The 24634-nt window shown below is 43.9% G+C and overlaps 2 protein-coding genes across 6 annotated transcripts in view; one reads left to right on the top strand and one right to left on the bottom strand.

Annotated features, from left to right (window-relative positions):
• The window catches only part of RFC5 (replication factor C subunit 5), a 125070-nt gene extending 103176 nt beyond the window's left edge, over positions 1–21894 (bottom strand). The window contains exons 1-2 of one of the 2 annotated variants that reach the window (XM_056537096.1): positions 21790–21894; positions 13645–13836 (exon numbers count right to left, since the gene is read on the bottom strand). In XM_056537096.1, the coding sequence (XP_056393071.1) occupies positions 13645–13655 (11 nt within the window). In that variant the 5' untranslated portion in view covers positions 13656–13836; positions 21790–21894. The remainder of the gene's footprint in view (positions 1–13644; positions 13837–21789) is intronic. The other variant, XM_056537083.1, reaches the window with a different exon arrangement.
• Positions 1–24634, top strand: part of KSR2 (kinase suppressor of ras 2) — a 481762-nt gene that overhangs the window by 44269 nt on the left and 412859 nt on the right. The gene's annotated exons all lie outside the window — the stretch shown is intronic.

Genomic DNA, 24634 nt, shown 5'->3' with positions numbered 1-24634 from the left:
GACAGAGGTGTCAGCAGAGAGCACTGTGGTCAGACTGGAAAGAAAGAACTACACAACTTTCTCTGTAGTATATAGCAGCTGATAAGTACTGGGAGGATTGAGATTTTTAAATAAAAGTTTACAGTCAGTTTATATCTGTATAAATGTTTACAGATATGTCACCAGTTGATTTGACATTTTTTTTGGTGTATTTTGTATTTGTATTTACATGCACCCATGCGTTTGGTTGTTGTGCTGGATATCTCTGTGATTTTTTCAATAGTATTAGGTTCTTACTAATTACAATATACAGTGGTCCCTCAACATACGATGGTAATCCGTTCCAAATGGACCGTCGTTTGTTGAAACCATCGTATGTTGAGGGATCGGTGCAATGTAAAGTATAGGACAGTGGTCTACAACCTGCGAACCTCCAAATGTTGCAAAACTACAACACCCAGCATGCCCGGACAGCCAACGGCTGTCCGGGCATGCTGGGAGTTGTAGTTTTGCAGCATCTGGAGGTCTGCAGGTTGAAGACTACTGGTAGAGGAAGTTGTACTCACCTGTCCCCGCTGCTCCGGACCGTCACCGCTCGTCACCGCTGCCCTGGATGTCACCTTCCATCGCTGTCGCCACGTCCCCGTGGTGTCCTCGACGTTCCAGCAAGGCCTCTGCTTCCCCGACATCCTCACTCTCCGTCGCCGCCATCACGTCGCTACGTATGCCGCTCCTATTGGATAACGGGACGGCGTGCGCAGCGACATGATGACGACGATGGAGAGCGCCGACGATGCAGGGGATCCCCTAGAGGACGCGCCGGAGCCCCGAGGACAGGTAAGTGATCGTCAGCGGACCACACGGGGCACCATAAACGGCTATCCGGTGCCAGCTGAAGCAGTCAGCGCTGCAGGATAGCCGTTTATGCGATGGCCCCGACATACAAAAGCATCGTATGTTGATGCTGCCTTCAACATGCGATGGCCTCTGAGAGGCCATCTTATGTTGAAATGATCGTATGTCTGGTCCATCGTAGGTCGGGGGTCACTGTACAGTGCTCAATTATTACAAGACATAACATTGAGGGTGCTCTTAAATGCTGTGCTACCGGCTGCGGCTGTCATATGCCACCGCTTAAAGCGCAAAGTCCAGGTGCCACCTGCAATCAAGGATGTACATGATCCCTGTTGACTGTAGAGTGATCTGTAAACGCGCCCTACAACCACTGACACAGTAATATTGATCACTTCATTACAATAGTGCCTGTAAAGGGGGGAGATATAATAGGCAGTAAGTGAACAGTCAGTCCTTGAACTTTGTGTGTTGGAAGCAGGAAAAATAAGCAAGTGTAGGTATCTGAGTAACTAGGAATAAATGTGATTGCTAGATGACTGGTTAGAGCATCACCAGCAGTGCAAGGTCTTGTGTTAGGTCTTGGTATGCTAAGGTTAGTACTTAGCAAAAGTGGTTGAAGAAAAAAAACTGGTAAACTAGTACCAAAGGCTCACCGAACTGTGTGGTCAAGCATAAACTAGCCTCTCTGGTCTAATCCCATAGAAAAGCTACTGTAGCTATAATTGCTAATAAATGTATGTCCAGCACTCCATTCATTGTCCGTTGTACTCACAATGATAGCTGAGCACTACCTTCATCAGTCCTTAATTAGTCATTACTCCTCATTAGTCATACAAACATACTACCACTCCCTTCACACCTGTCAAATCAACAGTTGCAACCATAGTCAGGGCCGGTTTTAGACTAAGTGTGGCCCCGGGCAAAATTAAATATGGGGCCCCCGAATTGCGTGACCAAAGATTTTCCTGGTTTCCTCTGTTTTGTGATACAGAATACACAGCACTAGGTTACTGATCACGCACCATGTGAATACGGCCTGAGATCCCAATGAAGGGAAAAGACCATAACACAAACGTATCAGGGTCCAAATCTAAGATATTTTGTAAATATTTTCTGTGAGTTATCTGTATTTTCTGCGAGTTACACTACAATTCACTTGTTTGGACACATGGACTGGAATCTGCTCAGAAATGCATTGCTGTCTATGAAGACAGCGCATGTCCAAGCGGTCTCCATAGTCCAAGCACAAAGATCCTCATATTTTATATAGACTAGACTATATACAGTATTAGAATCAAGCATTAAATAGTCAAATACTAACTCTTTGTAGCTTGATTACCTCATGGTACAATTTACGTGAAAGACAAGGGGTCTCCATACCTCCATTCCATAGAATCCTGGTAGTCTCTAATGTGTAATCTGCATTTTTGTTGATACATCCAGAGATACAGGGATCCAGCATGTTGTAGTTTTCTCTAAGATAAGTGTCACATGAGTTGCCTTGTAGTTGTTTATGTTCTACCTTACATAGAAGTAACATGCCTGTTTGTTAACCCCTTAACCCCTTAAGGACCAAGCCCATTTTCACCTTAAGGACCAGGCCAATTTTATTTTAGCATTTTGGTTTTTCCACCTCGCCTTCTAAAATCCGTAACTCTCATATTTCCATCTACAGACCCATATAAGGGCTTGTTTTTTGCATGACCAATTGTACTTTGTAATTAAACCTCTGATTTTACCATAAAATGTACGGCGAACCCCCAAAAATATTTGAAAACCCCAATTTTGCACATTTTTGAGGGTTTTGTTTTCACACTGTACAATTTACGGTAAAATTGACATGTGTTCTTTATTCTGTGGGTCAATATGATTAAAATGATACCCATGGCTAGATACTTTTATATTTATGTACCGCTTAAAAAAAATCTAAAACTTTTTGTACAAAATCAGTAATCGAAAATTGCCCTAGTTTGACCACCTATAACGTTCTAATTTTTCTGTATATAGGGCGGTATGAGGGCTAATTTTTTGCGCCGTCATATGAACTTTTTATCGATACCACATTTGCATATATAAAACTTTAATATCATTTTTTATAATTTTTTTTGAATAAAATGTGACAAAAAAAGCATCATTTTTGGACTTTTTAAATTTTTTACGTTTATGCCGTTCACCGTACGGGATCATTAACATTATATTTTGATAGTTTTTGACATTTACGCACGCGGTGATACCAAATATGTTTATAAAAAAAAAATTATGCTTTTTGGGAGTAAAATTGGAAAAACTGATAATTTTTATTTTTATTGGGGGAGGGGATTTTCCACTTTTTTTTTACTTTTTATTTTTACATTTTTCAACTTTTTACACTTTTTATGTCCCCATAGGGGACTATCTATAGCAATCATTTGATTGCTAATACTGTTCAGTGCTATGCATAGGACATAGCACTGATCAGTATTATCGGCTATCTCCTGCTCTGGTCTGCTCGATCTCATACCTGTGCAGGAGACGCTGGGAGACGGCCGGAGCCAGGTGAGGGGACCTCCGGCCGCCATTACAGATGATCGGATCGGCGCATCCGAGGGGTTCATGGCGGACATCCGCGGATTTCGGCCATTACTGGCAGGTCCCCAGCTGCTGATAGCAGCCGGAACCTGCCGTGTATGACGCGAGCACTGCTCCAATGCTCGCGGTCATACATAGGGCGTAATTGTACATCCTGGTGTGGGAAGTCCCGCCAAACCGGGACTTACATTTACGTCCGTGGTTGTTAAGGGGTTAAGGACCAAGCCCATTTTTACCTTAAGGACCAGAGCATTTTTTGCACATCTGACCACTGTCACTTTAAGCATTAATAACTCTGGAATGCTTTTACTTATGAATTTGATTCTGAGATAGTTTTTTCCTGACAGATTCTACTTTAACATAGTGGTAAATTTTCGTCGATACTTGCATCATTTCTTGGTGAAAAAATTCCATAATTTCATGAAAAATTTGAAAATGTTGCATTTTTTTTTACTTTGAAGCTCTCTGCTTATAAGGAAAATAGACATACCAAATACATTATATATTGATTCACTTTGCAATATATCTACTTTATGTTTGCATCTTAAAGTTGACATGTTTTTACTTTTGGAAGACATCAGAGGGCTTCAAAGTTCAGCAGCAATTTTCCAATTTTTCTCCAAATTTTCAAAATCTGAATTTTTCAGGGACATGTTCAGTTTTGAAGAGCCTTCATATTAGAAATACCCCATAAATTACCCCATTATAAAAACTGCACCCCTCAAAATATTCAAAATGACATTCAGAAAGTGTGTTAACCCTTTAGGTGTTTCACAGGAATAGCAGCAATGTGAAGGAGAAAATTAAAAATCTTAATTTTTTACACTCGCATGTTCTTGTAGACCCAGTTTTTGAATTTTTACAAGGGGTAAAAGGAGAGAAATCCCCCCAAAATGTGTAACCCAATCTCTCTTGAGTAAGGAAATACCTCATATGTGGATTTAAAGTGTTCTGTGGGGGCAGTTGAGGGCTCAGAAGGGAAGGAGCGACAATGGGATTTTGGAGAGTCAGTTTTTATGAAATGGTTTTTGGGTGGCATGTCACATTTAGGAAGCCCCTATGGTGCCAGAACAGCCCAAAAAAAAAACCTCACATGGCATACTATTTTGGAAACTACACCCCTCAAGGAACGTAACAAGGGGTACAGTGAGCCTTAATACCCCACAGGTGTTTGATGACTTTTCGTTAAAGTTACTTAATTTTTTTTTCACTAAAATGTGGTTTTTCCCCAAATTTGAAATTTTTACAAGGGGAAATAGGAGAAAATGCCCCCCAAAATTTGTAACCCCATTTCTTCTGAGTATGGAAATAATCCATGTGTGGATGTAAAGTGCTCTGCAGGCGAACTACAATGCTCAGAAGAGAAGGAGCGCCATTGAGCTTTTTTAAATCAAATTTTGCTGAAATGGTTTTTGGGGGGCATGTCGCATTTAGAAAACCCCTATGGTGCCAGAACAGCAAAAAAAAAAACACATGGCTCACTTTTTTGGAAACTACACCCCTCAAGGCAAGTAACAAGGGGTGTAGGAACAGTGGGCTGTGCAAATGTAAAATTTAATTTTTCATTTTCACGGACCACTGTTCCAAAAATCTGTCAGACACCTGTGGGGTGTAAATGGTCACTGCACCCCTTATTAAATTCTGTGAGGGGTGTGGTTTCCAAAATGGGGTCACATATGTGTGTGTGGGGGGGGGGAGGTCCACTCTTCTAGCACAATGGGGGCTTTGTAAACACACATGGCCTTACATTTCAGAAACATTTTCTCTCCAAAAGCCCAATGGAGCTCCCAATGGGGGGCTTTTTTTTTTCCTATTTTCCCTTGTGGAAATGAGAAATGTAGGGTAATTTTTTTTCCCCATTTTCCCATCCAACTTTAACGAAAATTCGTCAAACACCCGTGGGGTGTTAAGGCTCACTATATGCCTTGTTACATTCCGTGAGGGGTGTAGTTTCCAAAATGGGGTCATATGTGGGTATTTATTGTTTCGCGTTTATGTCAGAACTGCTGTAAAATCAGCCACCCCTGTGCTAATCACCAACTTAGACCTCAAATGTACATGGTGTGCTCTTTGGAGCCATGTTGTGCACCTGCAGAGCACTTTGCATCCACATATGGGGTCTTTCCGTACTCAGGAGAAATTGCTTTACAAATTTAGGGGGTCTATTTTTCCTTGTGAAAATGTAAAGTATTGGGCAACACCAGCATGTTAGTGTAAACATTTAAACATGCTGGTGTAGACCCCAACTTTACATTTTCATAAGTTGTAAAAGGAGAAAAAGACCCCCAAAATTTGTAACGCAATTTCTCCCGAGTATGGAAATACCCCATATGTGGCACCAAACTGTTGCCTTGAAATACGACAGGGCTCCAAAGCGAGAGATCCCCATGCGCATTTGAGGCCTAAATTGGGGATTTGCATCCACCACCAAAATACCTTACGGCAGTGTTTCCCAAACAGGGTGTCTCCAGCTGTTGCAAAACTCCCAGCATGTCTAGACAGTCAGTGGCTGTTGTTTTTCAACATTTTGGAAACGGTGCCGTACAAGACATTTTTTATTTTTATTTGGGGGGGGGGGGGGGGGGGGGGTTGGGGATTGGACTGTGTAAGGGTGTGCATATGTAGTGTTTTACTTGTTATTTTGTGTAGGTGTAGTGTAATGTTTTTAGTGTACATTCACAAGGGCGGGGGTTTACACTGAGTTTCCCGCAGGGAGTTTGAGCTGCAGCAGAGAATTTGCCGCATCTCAAACTTGCAGCAGAAAACTCACTGTAAACCCCTGCCCGTGTGATTGTACCCTGGGGGGTGGGGGTCAAACCTCCAGCTGTTGCAAAACTACAACTCCCAGCATTCACTAACAGAGCATACATGCTGGGAATTGTAGTTATGCAACAACTGGAGGCACATTGGTTGGGAAACACTGAGAGTTTGTTACCTAACTCAGGGTTTCGCAACCAGTGTTCCTCCAGCTTTTGCAAAACTAGAACTCCCAGCATGTATGGTCTCTCTGTGCATGCTGGGAGTTTTATTTTTGCAACAGCTGGAGGCACACTGGTTGCAAAACACTGAGTTAGGTCACAAACTCTCAGTGATACACAACCAGTGTGCCTACAGCTGGTGAAAAACTAAAACTCTCATCATGCATTGATAGCCGAAGGGCATGCTGAGAGTTGTAGTTTTGCAATAGCTGGAGGCACACTGCTACAACTCCCAACATGCCCTTTGGTAGTCCGTGCATGCTGGGAGTTGTAGTTATGCAAAAGCTGGACACACACTTTTTTATAGAAAAAATGTGCCTCCAGCTGTTGCATAACTACAACCCCCAGAATGCCCTTTGGATGTGCATGCTGAAAGTTGTTGCTAAGCAACAGCAGGAGGTGAATAGGCCTCACCTCCTGCTGTATCCTGCCGCCTGCACCGCTGCCGCTGCTTCTGCTGCTGCCACGGCTACTGCTCCTAACTGCCCCTGTCCGCCACCGCCGGGCAAAGGTAGGAGACCCCCGCTGTCTCGCCTTCCTCATAACCCTCTAGCTGCTCCTTCTCCTCCCCTGTCAGATGACTAGAAAAACCGCCCATCCCATGAAACCTAAACTGTGCTCCACTGTGCTCCCCCCTTCCTCCTCCTCTACAATTCAGCCCCCACAGGGCTCATGTGGCTGTGAGATGTAGGCACTATGTCTCCAGTGCCCCGACCAGCCATCGTTTCCAACACGTGTTGCAGTAGATGAAGCAGTGGAACAACGTAGTTCATCCCGTAATCCTGGCGACTAACTAATAATGTGGCTTCCTCAAAGGGCCTGAGCAAACGACAGGTGTCACGTATGAGCTGCCACTGGTTAACATTGACGTTACACAGGGCAGTACCCCTCTCCGCTTGGATCATCAAGAAATCAGTGATGACTTTTCTCTGTTCGTATAGTCGGTCCAACATATGGAGGGTGGAATTCCAACGTGGGGAAACGTCGCAAAGAAGACTATGTTTGGGGATGCTGTTCTGACCCTGCAGCTCAAGGGGTGTGTGCTTTGCAGTGAATGATTGGCTGAAGTGCATGCAAAGTTTTCTTCCCATTGTTAGGATGTCTTGCAGATGGGAGAAACACTTCAGGAACCACTTGACAACCAGATTGAACATGTGTGCCATGCAGGGGGCATGGCTTAGGCTTCTTTGTCGCAGCGCAGACAAGATGTTCTTCCCGTTGTCAGTCACCATGGTTCCAATTTCCAGTTTTCGTGGAGTAAGCTATGATTCGATTTCTTCATGAATGACTTTTAGCAGTTCCTCCCCCGTGTGACTCCGTTCGCCAAGGCAAACCATGTGAAGAACAGCGTGACACAGCCATGCCCTGCACACATTGTATGCACTGAGGGGCACTGAGACTTGTCTGGGCAGTGGAGGCTGAGGACACGGTGGAGGATGAGGAGGCGGAGTCGCACACTGTCACAGGACCAACGGCCTGAGAGCATGGAGGAAGAAGCGACCTGTCCAAGTTGATGTTGTTGTGGCTGTACAGGAACCACATTCTTCCTAAGCTAGATGGGCAAGATGTGCCGTGCACATTGGTACACACCAACAGGCTCAAGGACTGGCCCACCTTCTGTTCCACAAAATTGTGCAGGGCTGGTACAGCCTTCTTCGCAAAGAAATGACGGCTTGGCACTCTCCACCTCGGCTCGGCACAAGCCATCAGCTCTCTGAAAGGTGCAGAGTCTTGAAAAGGGAGGGACTGCAGCACCAGCAACTTGGACAGGAGCACATTCAGCTTCTGCACCGTTGGATGAGTGGGCGCATACTGTTGTCTCTTGGACATGGATTGTTGGCGGAATGACTGACTCTAAGTAGGAGGAGGAAGCGGCTTGACCTGTCCAAGTTGCTGTTGTGGCTGTGCAGGAACCACATTCACCCAGTGGGCCGTAAAGGACATGTATTGTCCCTGACCATAGTTACAGCTCCATATGTCGGCGCTGCCATGCACTTTGGTACACACCGACAGGCTCAAGGACTGGCCCACCTTCTGTTCCACAAAATTGTGCAGGGCTGGTACTGCCTTCTTCGCAAAGAAATGACGGCTTGGGACTCTCCACCTCGGCTCGGCACAAGCCATCAGTTCTCTGAAAGGTGCAGAGTCCACTGCTTGAAAAGGGGAGGGACTGCAGCACCAGCAAGTTGGATAGGAGCACATTTAGCTTGTGCGCCGTTGGATGAGTGGGCGGATACTGTTGTCTCTTGGACATGGATTGTTGTCGGAATGACTGACTCTAAGTAGGAGGAGCAGGAGCATCTGGAGCGACAGAAGATGGGTATGACACACAGCTCAGGTGTGCCACTGGTGATGCAGCAGGCTGGATCACCACATCGGAGCCACAGTTCTCCCAGGCCGCTTTATGGTGATGCTGCGTATGTTGATGCAGGGCTGTGGTGCCAACATTGGGACCATGGCCACGCTTCACCTTCTGCCAACACATCTTGCATGTGGCCATGTTAACCTCCTCTGGATGTTTGATGAAAAACTGCCACACCTCAGAGTAGCTGATTTTTCCACCAACAGTCCGCACTGATTGACTGCTACTGCAGCCGACTTCAGGAACGCCTTTTTCACTACCTCCTGGGAAGGTAGGCTGCCGCGAAGCAGGTGATCTACCTCGTTTGGCTCCTGAATTTCCACTTCTGCCACCATGCTGACTGCCAGCCATGCAACCGCCTTGCTGGCTCAGCTGCTTCCTCACAAGCAACCTGCTGATGATGAAGCCCCTTCTGCACCCGGCTCCCAAGTGCGATTGGCTGCATCATCATTCAGTTGTGTCTGCACGTTACTGATGTCCTCCTCAGGTTCCTCAACAGTGTCTGCTTCAGGAGCCTGAACGCTCGCAACACCACCTCCCACGCCACTCTCCTCATCACTACTTGCCCACCTGGCAGAGGAAGTGGCGGATATCTCCTCCACTTCTTGGCTGGGCAGTAGTTGCTGACTGTCCTCTAGATCATCCTCACTAATGTAAGACTCACTGCAGATGGCAGGTACCCAGGGAGTAGTAGATCCGTAGTTCCACGGTAGTCTGGAGCAGGTGAAGTAGTAGATCCACTGGACCTGTGTGGCAGATGACGCGGGCCATGCCAGGGAGCCGAGTCTAAGGTGCAGCTGGTTTTCACCTGAGCCCTGTTTGGACTTGCTGTGGCAGGCGACACCCAGGTCGCTACCCCTGGCATTACTCGACCACACAGGCGGCTGAGGTGGAGCGTGGTACCAAAGGAATAGGCAAGACGTAGTCGGGCAGGCTAGAGGTCAGGACAGGCGGCACAGGAGCGTAGTCAGTAGGGTAGCAGAAGGTCAAAAGGCTGGCGGCTAGAAACACGGTCGGGTCACGGAATACAGAGGTCTGGTACACGGCAAGGAATAACTAGAAGTGCTTTCTCTAAGGTGCAGGGCAAATAAAGATCCGGCAGGGGTGCTAAGGAGGAGTTAGAACTTATAAAAAAGGTGCAGGTGATACTACTAATTAAGGGCGCACTGGCCCTTTAAATTTCACAGCTCTGGCTCGTGCGCGTGCTAGAGGGCGGGGGTGCGTGCGTCGGAGCTGAGGGACAGAGGCAGGGGACTGAGGTGAGTGACGGGCTGGTACTTGCATGCGGGCGCGTCCCGCGATGCGAATCCCAGCCCCGCCGGGGGCCAGGACACGGGGAAAGCTGCACTCACGGCCGGAATGTCCAGCCGGAGCGCTGCTTATGACAACTAAATAGTGGAGCTGAACCCACAGCATAAGATACTTCTGTGGGGGAGGGACCAGCAGAGGACAGAGGCAATGGGAGGACAGGGACTGCTCCCGGGCCATGCCAACTGAGGGTTGTGTCTCAGGAACCCACCGACTGTTGACTGGGGGTGTCAGTTGTCACTTGTGAGGAAGTTGATGACCATGTTAACCAATCAATGACGGCAGATGGGTTGCTGGTCGAGACACGACCGCTAGCTGATACCGGGAGCTCAGGCCTTTCTCAGCGACTCCTGCTGCCACTCACCCCTAGTCTGCTGCGACCTCTGCCTGACGAATTTATGCCTCTGCCACTCCTCTGTGCACGTCCTGGCACTTCTCTGCCTGACATACTTAGTGCGTATATGAGGGGAGTTGAATACGCTCCACTACGCTTAAAATAGTATTTGTGTACAACAGCAGCCGGTGTGTACTTTTGCCTGGCCTTTCACAGTATCTAGGCCCTTAAGACTTTAACAGGAACAAAATAGTACACTACTTAGATGTACGTATGTGGTATGCACTTATGAGGTGAGGGCAATGCGCTACAGTACGCTTAAAACAGTATTTTATACAACACCAGCCAGTGTGTACTTTTGGCTAGCCTTTCACAGTATCTAGACCCTTAAGCCTTTAACAGGAACAAAATAGTACACCACTCTCAACAGAACGCTGATGAGCAACAGAACGCTGATGTGACTGGGAGGTGAATCGCTGCTGGAAAAATGCTTCTCAGTGCAATACACAGCGCTATCTGTCCCTCTCTATCTCTCAGCAATAAAAGGCTGAAATGACCGGCTGCAAGATGGATGCCGATTATATTGGGCTGTGACATCACAGGGTGGTTGGCAGCTGATAGGCTGCATGCATCATGTGATTCAGGGTGATCCCACCTACCCTTGTTCCCACCTTCCAGGGTTCCTTGCCCCATGTCCTCACATTTGGATCCGCCATTTTAGATGCCCTGGAGCCTGGACCGGACTAAATGGAGTTTAGTGAAGCAATTTGCGCGATCGAATCACCTATATTCGTTGCGAATCAAATTTTTCCTGAAATTCGTAACAAATTCAGATTTGTCAGATTCGCTCATCCCTAGTAAGGACAATACTTCCCCCTACCATTATTTGTCATGTGCAATTTTTAGGAACAGTTCATGGTGTTTTTGCTTACGTAATGCAGTGTTGTGCTTGGTTATCACTCAGTAGTGGGTCAGCACATTTCCTGCAGTGTTCTGCTTACATAATATAAGTGTGTGATCTTTTGTCAATATTGTGCTAGCAAAAAGTATTACAAAACTGATTGTTGAACGGTTCAAATGTTATATATGTAAAGAAAGGCCTATTAACCAGTGAGGAGAATGAAGGATTACTGTATGAATACATCAGGCCAGAAATGTAATCCTACACACATAAGTAATCCTTTACTCTCATAATGTACTTTAAGGTGAAAACAGGTTGCCTCCAAGTGTATCTGTGTATATCGTATTCACAATCATATGTTGTGTGTACTCACTCATCAATACTCATCATTTTATACTATTGTTAGATTTGAATCTAAATGTTGATACAACCAATATAGTTTAATAACATAGGCAGGTGATAATGGATAAGCTTTTCTCTCCATGATGTTTTATGGTTTTTCGAAAGGATAGATCATACAACATTGATAAAAATCGGACACTCCCTGATTTCTGGCTAGTTTTAGTATTAATTGGAAACAACAAGAGGTATGTGTAGCTCACTCAGGTAAGCTATCCTGAGGTTAACTGGATTGGTCTAAATCCCAAAAAGACATAAATAAGTGGAAGAATGTATATAATAAATAATTATATATGACCAGTCCTCAAGGATAGTGAATGAAAAAGGGGGGGGGGGAGGGGGGGGAATAGACTAGGAAAGGATGATGAGAGGACAATGTGGTAAGATAAATGTACCATATATACTCGAGTATAAGCCGAGTTTTTCAGCATGATTTTTCGTTCTGAAAACACCCCCCTTGGCTTATACTCGAGGGAACTCTCCGCCCTCAGTGGTCTTCAACCTGTGGACCTCCAGATGTTTCAAAACTACAACTCCCAGCATGCCCGGACAGCCATCGGCTGTCCGGGCATGCTGGGAGTTGTAGTTTTGAAACATCTGGATGTCCGCAGGTTGAAGACCACTGCCCGGGCTTTCGTCGTCATCCAGCCCCCCACCTCCCCCCTTTAGTTTTGTACTCACCTGACGTTGCGTCCCTGTGCGTCGTCGTCAAGGCAACGTCATTATTCCGGGGACGGGCACGAAGCGCGAAGAAGAGGCCCACCCGGTGAAGATGGACAGCCAGGAACGACTATCCCTCCCCATCGGACGGTCCTGCAGCACAGTTGGCCCGGACCAGCTCACCCGAACGTCCTGCCGAGCGGAGGTGAGTACAAAACTAAAGGGGGGGAGGGGGGGGGTCTGGATGATGATGAAGGCCCGGGCAGAGGACTTCAACCTGCGGACCTCCAGATGTTTCAAAACTACAACTCCCAGCATGCCCGGACAGCTGGTGGCTGTCCAGGCATGCTGGGAGTTGTAGTTTTGGAACATCTGGAGGTTCACAGGTTGAAGACCACTGTTAAATCAGACATTGACAAGCGGTGATGATGAAGGGGGTGGTGTGGGAGGATGACAGGGTAATGATGAAGGGGGGGATGATGACAGGGTAATGATGAAGGGGGGGATGATGAAGGGGAGGATGATGAAGGGGAGGATGATGGCAGGGTAATGATGAAGGGGGGGATGATGAAGGGGGGGATGATGACAGGGTAATGATGAAGGGGCTGGTGTGGGATGATGACAGGGTAGTGATGAAGGGGGGATGATGACAGGGTAATGATGAAGGGGGGGATGATGACAGGTGATGATGATGAAGGGGGGATAATGACAGGGTGATGATGATGAGGGCGTTAATGACGGGGGTCTGGATGATGACAGGGGGGGGATGATGTATTTCCCACCCTAGGCTTATAGTCGAGTCAATAACTTTTCCTGGGTTTTTGGGGTGAAATTAGGGGCCTCGGCTTATATTCGAGTCGGCTTATACTCGAGTATATACGGTAATAATATTGAGGAAATAATAAAATAGCAATAAATAATGGGTAAATAATGGATAAATAATTGATAAATTATATTAATTAAGACCTGAATCGAGGATGACAGTAAAATATAGTAAAATAGCGATTTATTCACAAAATAATAACCTACATCTGGGCAGGGCCCTTGCGCCAGATGTCAATATAATAGCATAAATGGCAACATAAAAATGGAAATTAAAATTAAAATGTTCAAATGTCACTATCTTGCAACCACCTTAGGAGAAGTGTCCATAAATGAAGGGGTCCGATCATTAGATGTCACAGTTCAAGGGGTAATATATTGGTAAAGTTCAAGAAAAGCGCAATTCAGGGAACGATAAGTAAATTAATTCAGGAGGAAAGAATCTGATAATGTTAGTTCAGTAATAGTTAGATGGTACCTGTGTGCCATTAATGTAGTTTTTTTGCTTACTGGCGGAATGCAGCCGGCATCCTCGGGAGTGGCAGTCTCGCAGTGAGGGTATCTGTCGGCGCTGACACGGAGCGGCGTCCGGACTCAGTATGCATGTGTGGTCCCAGTAAAGTTGAGTAGATGGTCCTGGCAACACAGGCTTTCACGGTGATGTGTCCGGCTGAAGGGGAATATAGTAGGTGATGTAATGATAGCAGTCCCTGGCATCCTCGTGTCCTTATTCCTGTCTTATTCCTCAGTAGCCAAGTAATAGATATCAAACTATACTTTTAGTATTAGGTTAGGTTTACACATAGTATTTTGGTCATTATTTGGCTAGTATTTGTATCCAAAACCAGGAGTGGAACTTACACAGAGTAAAACTGTAATGAAAGGATTTGCACATGTTTAACACGCGCACGCCCCCATTCCCAAATCCTTATGGACTCAGGGCATTTAAACCGTTCTCACAACCGGAGAACGCTTTAAACCCTGTGGGTCCCGACTGCTATCAGCAGCCAGGACCCAGGGTTAATGCCAGGCATGGGCAATCGGGTCGATGCCCGGCATTAACCCTTTAGACGCCATGATCAAAGTTGATCAAGTTGTCTAAAATGAAACCAAAAGTATCCCAGCAGCTCAGCGGAGCTGATCAGGACAACCGTGACATAATCGTGATGTCCCAATCAGCTTAATGGACAACAGGAGGGTCCTCACTTGCCTCCTCGTCGTCTGATCGGCGATCTGCTGCTCCAAGCCTGCTCAGCAGGCTAGAGCAGCAGAGCGCAGAGAATACTGATCAATGCTATGCTATGGCATATGATATTGCATTGATCAGTTTATGCAATCAGAAGATTGCATGGTATAGCCCCTTATGGGGGCAAAAAAATAAATAAAAGCGTAAACAAAAAATAAAAAAAAGTTTATAAAAGTTAATTAATCCCCCTATTAAAAGTTTAAATCACCCCGATTAAATGTCCGAACTAATAAAATATAAGGTTAGCTAAACTGCAAGGTCAATGGTGTACACACAGAAAAAAATACCAAAGTCCAAAATTGTGCATTTTTGATCACTTCATATAACATAAAAATATTAATAAAAAGAGATCAAAAAGTCCCATCAAAACAAAAATGGTACCGATAAAAACTACAGACCACAGCGCCAAAAATTTGCCCTCATATAGCCCCATATACGGAAAAATAAAAACGTTATAGGGGTACAAGCCCTTATATGGCTTTGTAGGTGCAACATTTAAGGAGTTATGATTTTTAGAAGGTGAAGAGGAAAAAACGAAAGTGCAAAAACTAAAATTGGCCTGGTCCTTAAAGGGGTACTCCGACCTTAAGACATCTTATCCCCTATCCAAAGGATACCTGGAGCGATGTTTGCTCCAGAGGCTGATGATAGTGGGGTACTGCATGAAAGATTGCAGGGGTCCCCAGTGGCGGAGTACCCTTTTAAGGTCAAAATGGTCTGTGTCCTTAGGGGGTTAAGTGTTTTGGACCCACTCCTGGTTTTGGCTAAAATACCAACAAATATACTACCCAAAATACTATGCATGAACCCAGCCTCGTCTGCAGATTGGCTAAAAGTATGTGGAGGACTCTCTGTAGGCTAAGACTAAGTTTCTGTTCATATTATGGTTAAATGGGTACTAAAATTATCGTGGGAAAAAAATCGTAGGGAATTAAAACCCACAAAGAAAACTCCACTCCACTCTTAGTAAATAAGGGCCAATTTGTCTAAATCATACAATAAATGTGGAGACATTACAAAATGTATTCTTGTAAATCCCAGTATGTTATTTAAAAGAGGTACTCCCATGGAAAACTTTTTTTTTTAAATCAACTGGTGCCAGAAAGTTAAAGGGGTTATCCAGGAAAAATATACTTTTTTTTATATATCAAAGTTAAACAGATATGTAAATTACTTCTTTTAAAAAATCTTAATCCTTTCAGTACTTATGAGCTTTTGAAGTTGAGTTGTTCTTTTCTGTCTGTGCTCTCTGATAACACGTGTCTCGGGAACCGCCCAGTTTAGAAGCAAATCCCCATAGCAAACCTTTTCTAAACTGGGCGGTTCCCAAGACACGTGTCATCAGAGAGCACTTAGACAGAAAAGAACAACTCAACTTCAGAAGCTCATAAGTACTGAAAGGATTAAGATTTTTTAATAGAAGTAATTTACAAATCTGTATAACTTTCTGGAGCCAGTTGATATACAAAAAAAAGTTTTTTCCTGGATAACCCCTTTAAACAGATTTGTAAATTACTTCTATTAAAAAATCTTAATCTTTCCAGTACTTTTTAGGGTCTGTATACTACAGAGGAAATTATTTTCTTTTTTGGAACACAGAGCTCTCTGCTGACATCATGACCACAGTGCTCTCTGCTGACATCTCTGTCCATTTTAAGAACTGTCCAGAGCAGCATATGTTTGCTATGGGGATTTTCTCCTACTCTGGACAGTTCTTAAAATGGACAGAGATGTAAATATGTAAGTAAATATGATGGGTTTTTGTGAAAATGTCGGAGACACGACCCCTTTTCGGTGACCACGCCCACTTTTTGGGGTTTTCTCAGTAAAATGGAGAGTTACTCGGGTTCTGGCGCAGACAGAATCTGGCGCACAACCCGACATTACAATAGTAAATCAGGGCTATTATTTCCATAACAGTTTTAAATTTGTCTAGAAAAAGGGAGATGGTTAAGGAAAGTTGTAAAATGTGCTAAATATATTTTTTAAACAGCAGCACACATTTTTCTTTTCACTTAAAACAATCATATATAACATATCTAGGGAGTGGCCCCAAATTTATTGTGCTGCATGTTTCAGTCTAATAAATTTGGTGCAATCTGTGCCATTTTCAACAACCTATTTATAGATTTGTTTTATAACAATATTGATTGTTTAAGACTTTTAAGATTTTAACTAATCTGTTATTCTGTATTCCCACAGGATAGGGGATAACAAGCTAATTGGTAAGGGCTTGACTATTGGGATTCCCAATAATATTAAAATAGTAATATTATGACCCCTCTCCTGCTGCAAGTATTTGTCTCTTTTAATTCATGACAATATTTTGCTGGCTTTAGAAGCAGCTGATTGACATTATTTGCTATTCTGTAGTGTATAATCTACAAATAAACCCAAATCCTTCTCTATAAGCTACTTTCCTGGTTTTACTCCAGCTAGGACATATAATATATACAGGACCAAGAGTTGCATGTCTAGCATCAGTTGGAAGGTGGTGGCTGTAAACTGCAGCTGTCCCCATGCTACCAATCACAGGAGCACAAATACTGTGCCCCCATGATAACATGATGAGATCACAAAACTACTAGTGGTAAAAACAGGCCAAATGCTTGACAGTGCTTTGAGACAAAGAATTTAATCCGTTAAAGCGTACCTGTCAGATTCCCCCACCCCCCCCCCAAAAAAATGTTGCTCAGTACCTCATCCTGATCATGTGCATTTAATTTTTATGTGTCTACGACCTATATTTATCTCTGAATTACCTTTATTTACTTACAGTCATTGCTCAGTGAGGTTTCTGTCCATGCAAAGGCATGGGGCGTGTCCCTCTCTTCTCCTCACTGTGATGACTCTTCCACCTCCTCCCTCACTCTGCTCTGACTCACAAAGGGCCCTGGACCTGCCTGCAGCCCTGTCAATCACTCATGGTGTCCATGACATGTCCATGACCACTGGACACTGTAGGACTGGTATGTGTCCCAGGAGGCAGGCGGACCCCTAGTGGCCAGTTTTTTGACTGGCTTTTTCAGTATGAAATACTGAAAATTTTCTGATGAAAGCAATTGCATTTGAAAACATATTGTTTTTGCATGCTTTAGAACATATCAAAAGTAATTGTATCTGACAGTGCCCATTTAAGGACCCATTTTGGCCTTGAAGACACAGGAAATTTTTATTTTAGTGTTTTTGTTTTTTCCTCCTTTTATTATTTCATCTACAGATCCATATGAGGGCTTGTTTTTTGCGCCACCAATTGTTCTTTGTTATGACACCTTTTATTTTACCATAAAATCTATGAACCAACCAAAATATTTATGGTGGGGAATTGATAAGAAACCCGCAATTTTTTTTTTTTTTTTACGCAGTGCACTTTATGGAACTGACATGTTCACTTTATTCTGTGGGTCAATATGACTGAAATGAAGCCCATGTTTACATGCTTTTCTATTGTTGTACTGCTTTAAAAAAAAAAAAAAAACGAAAACTTTTTTAACAAAATTTGTATGTGTTGGGGTTACGCTGCGGCCAGACATGCTGGCGCACCCTTGTTCTGTCCCCAGTGCCGGCGGCCCCGCGGTCCGCATGTCGTAACTTACCTCTCCACGCTCCTGCTCCCTCAGTCTGCTGGCGCACGTGCCGGCTCTCTGAAATTTAAAGTACTCCTAGTACTCCCTTAATTGGTTTATGCTGCTCGCTGACCTTATAAGGGTCAGCACTTCCTCTTTTACCTTGCCGGATCTTTGTGCTCCTTAACCTGAGAGAAAGCGTTCCCTAGTGTTTAGTCTTGCCGGGTATCTGACCTCTTGCTCTGTGACCTGACCTTGCTCATGTGCCGCCTGCCCTGACCTCTGCCTGTCCTGACTATGAGTTGTCTCATCCTACCTGCTCCACGTTACACCTCGGCAGCCTGTGTAGACGAGTCGTATCAGGGGTAGCAACCTGGGTGCCGCCTGCGACAGCAAGGCCATCCCGCTTTGCGGTGGGCTCTGGTGAATACCAGTGGCACCTTAGACTCCGCTCCCTGGTATGGCCCACGCCATTATCCACACAGGTCCAGCAGATCCACTTCTCCACCTCCAGTCATTACAGTATGTTTAAAATTGTCCTGTTCTGACCCCCATAACTTTTTTATTTATCCGTATACGGGGCTGTATGAGGGCTGTTTTTTTGTGCCGTGATATGTAGTTTTTGTCACGATTTGGCTGGCTGGAGGTGGATCCTCTGTGCCAGAGAGGGATTGGCGTGGACCGTGTCGGTGGACCGGTTCTAAGTTGCTATTGGTATTCACCAGAGCCCGCCGCAAAGCGGGATGTCTTGCAGCGGCGGTAGCAACCAGGTCATATCAACCGGCAACGGCTCAACCTCTCTGACTGCTGAGATAAGCGCGGTACAAGGAAGTAGACAAGAGCAAGGTCGGACGTAGCAGAAGGTCAGGGCAGGCAGCAAGGATCGTAGTCAGGGGCAACGGCAGGAGGTCTGGAACACAGGCTAGGAACACACAAGGAAACGCTTTCACTGGCACAATGGCAACAAGATCCGGCAAGGGAGTGCAGGGGAAGTGAGGTATAAGTAGGGAAGTGCACAGGTGAAGGTACTGATTAAAACCTCATGCGCCAATCAGTGGCGCACCGGCCCTTTAAATCGCAAAGACCCGGCGCGCGCGTGCCCTAAGGAGCGGGGCCTCGCGCGCCGGACAGCACAGACGGGGAACGGGTCTGGTAAGCGAGTTGGGACGCGCATCGCGAGCGGGCGCGTCCCGCATCGTGAATCGCATCCCGGCTGGGAACATTATCGCAGCGCACCCGGTCGGCAGGTCTGACCGGGGCGCTGCGAATAGGAGAATGCTGTGAGCGCTCCGGGGCGGAGCGGGGACCCGGAGCGCTCGGCGTAACAGTTTTCATCAGTACCACTTTTGCGTATATTTGACTTTTTGATCACTGTTTTTCTGGGATGTGACATGACCTCAAATCAGCAATTTTGGACATTTCCACACATGGTTTTTATGTTAACTCCTAAAGTTGACAAAATGAATGGATCTCAAAGCTATGTAAATATACTGTGTAGAACCAAGGGTGCCTCCAGGTCTTGAAAAACTACAACTCCCAGCATGCCTGGACAGCCATTCGCTGACCTGTTGTATATTTTCTTGTTTTAAGTAAGTTTATATAAAGTAACAATTCTTTAGGATTTCTTGTTTATTTAGTAACACTTAGTGAACTCTTCGACAGCAGAAGCAAGTTCAGTGCCTGGCATGGGAGTGAATCTCCACCCTGACATCTGCTGTTTTCCATTGATCTGTTTCCCCGGCCTCCTACTTTGACTGTAGGCAGAGCAGAATAAGACTACACTAGTCTGTATCTGGTCTGTACAACTTATGACAAATCTGACATGGGTTTCTACACAATGATTCCACTTGTCTGTGGTCTTCATTCTAATGATTTTAGGTGAGGATTATTAATATTTTATTATTGATATTGATTTCACAGCATGCTGTTGCTCTAACGTGTCGCTTTACATGCTTTCTATCTATCATGGTTACACTGCTTGTTTGGACCACAGTAAACACAGTCATTTGGTGAACATGAGACATTTATGACATACCACTTGTATACGCCATAAATACTGTATACCGTGGTCCCTCAACTTACAATGGCCTTAGGTTACAATAGTTTGAACATACAATGTTTTTTTCTGGACTATTGCAACTTGAAACCATAGTCAACATACAATACTACAGACAGTCCAGATCTGTGAAACGTGTCAATGGCTGGAAGATCTGACTAATCAGAATGGACATTTCATTGGTAAAACAACTGTATTACTGAAGTGCATGCACTGACTGTCTGTCTGGTAGCGTCTCTCTACAGTACAGGGAGGTATTACATGTTCTTTACTACTCTTTACCTGTGCCACAGTTAGCTGCTCCTTTGGACACTAGGTAAGGGCGGCTCCATTTTACTTTTTTAGGACATTGCGTGTTCTGTACAGGACCCTGAAGAAGCGCCTGTCCTCTACATAGACAGTGATTTACAGCTTCCAGGATTTTTTTTACTTTTATATGTAAGGACTTGCTTTATCCATATAAGTTATCCACTCATTTTTCTTTAATACTCAATTTTTGGATAGCATTTTGGGGCTTTAGAACCAATTCCCAGGATTCCATAGAGTTATGGTCTCAACATACAATGGTTTCAACATACAATGGTCATCCTGGAACCAATTAAAGGGGTACTTATTTACATATTTGTAAATTACTTCTGTTTAAAAATCTTAATCCTTCCAGTATTTATCAGCTGCTGTATGCTCCACAGGAAGTTCTTTTCTTTTTACATTTCTTTTGTCTGACTACAGTGCTCTCTGCTGATACCTCTGTCCATGTCAGGAACTGTCTGGAGCAGGAGAGGTATGCTATGGGGATTTTCTCCTGCTTTGGACAGTTCCTGAAATGGACAAAGGTGTCAGCAGAGAGCACTGTGGTCAGACAGAAAAGAAAAAAAATACAACTTCCTCTGTAGCATACAGCAGCTGAAAAGTGCTGGAAGGATTAAGATTTTTAAATAGAAGTAAGTTACAAATCTGTGTAAAGTGGTATTCCAGGCTTAACTAACTATTAACTATCCTGCCCATTATGAAGAATTATTCTAGTTCTACATTTACTTGCTACACCGCTCTGCCATGGATCGTCTTCTTTTCTTCTTTATATTGTCCCCCCAGGTCTAGCTTTTCCATTTAGGTATGGATGACGTTCTTCTCACAATCCTTTGCGGCTCGAGGCGGCAGCTGGTATCAGGGGACTTGGCTATTTCTTGTATTACCTCACAAGCCAGCCCCCTGATGACATTTGCGGTCCTTCTGTACGTCCTGACGTGCCGGCGTCTCGTGATCTCGGAAATCTGCAGAATGCGGGAACATAGAGAACACTGGCACATCAGGACGTACAGATGGACAGCAAACATCATCAGGGGGCTGGCTTGAGAGGAAATACAAGACACCAGCTGCCGCCTTGAGCCGCAAAAGGATTACTAGACGAACTTCATCCACACCTAAACGGAAACGCTAGACCTGGGGGGACCATATAAAGAAGAAAAAGAAGACGATCCATGGCAGAGCGGTGTAGCAAGTAAATCTAGAACTAGCATAATTCTTCATAATGGGCAGGATAGTTAAAAGTTAATTAAGCACGGAATACCCCTTTAACTTTCTGGCACCAGTTGATTTAAAAAAAAAAAAAAAAAAAAAAAAAAAAAAGATATGTTTTCCACTGGAGTACCCCTTTAATATTGTCACTTGAAGGATTACTGTATATGTTCAGTCTAGCTCTTTGCCCTCAAAGTAATTTTAACTCTTAAGACATAAATATTTCCATTTTTGACTTACAACATTCCTAGTCTCGTAAGTTCGATTTTTTTGCTGACATTACTGTGTGAGATCTTGATTTTTTTTTAGTTTGAAGCGTGTTCTTTCCAACCAGGGAATCTTCAAACCACACCCCCTGCAAAAACATAGCAAGCAAAATTATGGAGCCAGCACAGACATCATGAAAATAGCTAAATATTAGATGATAACTTTGGCGTAAATCAATGCAAAGAATTAAAAACACAGTGCATGCATCTTAGCAGGTGCAAACCAGTTGATAAATCTTCTCCCATAATGACTAATTTATATTTAGAACAATGTGCAAAAAGTTAAATTCCATCTTTGGATTTTGATTGTGTTTATTTTCTCATAGTTCTCTGAACATGTTAAATTATGCTTACATTTTATTGTATGAGTTATAACAATTAAGTTCATCTACACCTATCAGTGATTATGTTAAAACCCCCTGGCTAATGCTGTGTAGGCCCCCTTCGTAATACCAAAAATGCTACTCTGACCCATTGAAGCATGGACTTCACAATACCCCTGAAGGTGGGCATCCATGAATTGGACTTGCTTTTCCAACTTTTTGACCTTCAACCAGATTGAAAGGCCAAGTCAGTACTCCATCATGTTTCTTAAATCAATCCTGAAGAATTTTTGCAGTGTGGGAGATGCATTATTCTGCAGGATGGGGACCATTAGGAAATACTGTTGGCATTGAAGGGTTTTAGTTGGTGTGCAGCACCATTAAGATAGGTGATATGTGTCAAAGTAACATATGTTTCTGAGTAAAATATTGCCCAGAGCATTAGACTGCCTCCACTTGCTTACTTTGCCATCTTGCAAATCACTGCAGTGTTTCAGAGTAATTCGTACATCACTGGTATAAGGCAGGTTGTCCCATGGTCCAGGCTACATGAAACTGACGACAAGTTCCCGATAATATGCAATTTCAAGAGAAAATTTCCCTGTTTCAAGAGAAAATCCTGGCACTTGCATGTTAACATTATAGAGTAGACAACTTTTCATGGATAGAGCTGCTATCTAGATGCCATATTAAAGGGGTTATTCAGGAAGAAACTTTTTTTTTATATATATATCAACTGGCTCCAGAAAGTTAAACAGATTTGTAAATTACTTCTATTAAAAAAATCTTAATCCTTTCAGTACTTATGAGCTTCTGAAGTTGAGTTGTTCTTTTCTGTCTAAGTACTCTCTGATGACACGTGTCTTGGGAACCGCCCAGTTTAGAAGAGGTTTGCTATGGGGATTTTCCATTGTAGGTTATAGGCACTGTATTCTGGATCCAAGTAATACGTATCCCAAATACATTGATCCCTCAACTTACAATGGCCTCAACATACAATAGTTTCAACATACAATGGTCTTTTCTGGACCACTGTAACTTGAAACCAGACTCAACGTACAATGCTATGGAATCTGCGAAACGTGTCAATGGCTGGAAAAACCGACCAATCAGAATGGATATTTTACTGGTAAAACCCCTGTATTCCTAAAGTGCATGCACTGACTGATGTCTGTTAGCGCTCCCTACAGTACAGGGACGTATTACATGTTCTGTACTACTCTTTATCTGTATTACTGAAGTGCATGCACTGACTGGTGTCTGTTAGCGCCCCCTACAGTACAGGGAGGTATTACATGTTCTGTACTCTTTACCTCTGTCAGGGTTAGCTTCTTCTTTGGACATCAGGTGAGGGCGGCTCCATTTTCTTTTTTTAGGACATTGTGTGTTCTGTACAGGTCCCTGAAGAATATTCTGTCCTCTACATAGACCAGTGTTTTTCCAAAGAGGTTGCCTCCATCTGTTGCAAAACTGCAACTCCCAGCATGCCCGGACAGCCTTTGGCTGTCCGGGCATGCTGGGAGTTGTAGTTTTGCAACAGCTGGAGGAACCCTAGTTGGGAAACACTGAAATAGACATTGATTTACAGCTCCCAGCAGATCTTTCTTACTTTTATATGTAAGGACTTGCTTTATCTATATTAGTTATCTACTTAGTTTTACTTTTTACTATTTTTGGATGACATTTTGGTGGCTTCAGAACCAATTACCAGGTTTCCATAGAGTTCTGATCTCAACATACAATGGTTACAACATTCAATGGTCGTCCTGGAACCAATTAATATTGTAACTTGAGGGACCACTGTAGAGCAATGTGCATGAGGCTTAAAGGGGTATTCCAGGAAAAACTTTTTTATTTAGATCAAATGGCTCCAGAAAGTTAAACAGATTTGTAAATTACTTCTATTAAAAAATCTTAATCCTTCCAATAATTATCAACTGCTGAAGTTGAGTTGTTCTTTTCTGTCTAAGTGCTCTTTGATGACACGTGTCTTGAGAGCTGTCCAGCGTAGAAGCACATTCCCACAGGAAACCTATTCTGCTCTGTGCAGTTCCTATGGGAATTTACTTCTATTCTGGACAGCTCCCGAGACACGTGTCATCAGAGAGCACTTACACAGAAAAGAACAATTCAACTTCAGCAGCTCATAAGTACTGAAAGGATTAAGATTTTTTAATAGAAGTAATTTACAAATCTGTTAAACTTTCTGGAGCCAGTTGATATATAAAAAAAAGTTTTTTCCTGGATAACCCCTTTAAAGATGCTGGGTCGTCTTCCTACTTGTGTATAAAGCCGGTGCATGGTATCCTCTGAATTTAGACATTTAGACGTCTCCTATTGAGCAGTAGATATAATCGTTTCCATGCTCTCTGATTAACTATCATTGACCTTTGCCCAACAAATCAATCATAGTGTTTTTCAAGTTGTAGAAATATAGACTCAGCACATTGAGACTAGCAGTTAACCTCTTACCCACCAAGCATGGAAAATAAGTGT

This window comes from Hyla sarda, chromosome 1 (assembly GCF_029499605.1).
Source record: "Hyla sarda isolate aHylSar1 chromosome 1, aHylSar1.hap1, whole genome shotgun sequence".
Taxonomy (NCBI): Eukaryota; Metazoa; Chordata; class Amphibia; order Anura; family Hylidae; genus Hyla; species Hyla sarda.
Note: the sequence above shows the minus strand (reverse complement) of the source record. Positions and strands in the feature narration are given on the sequence as shown.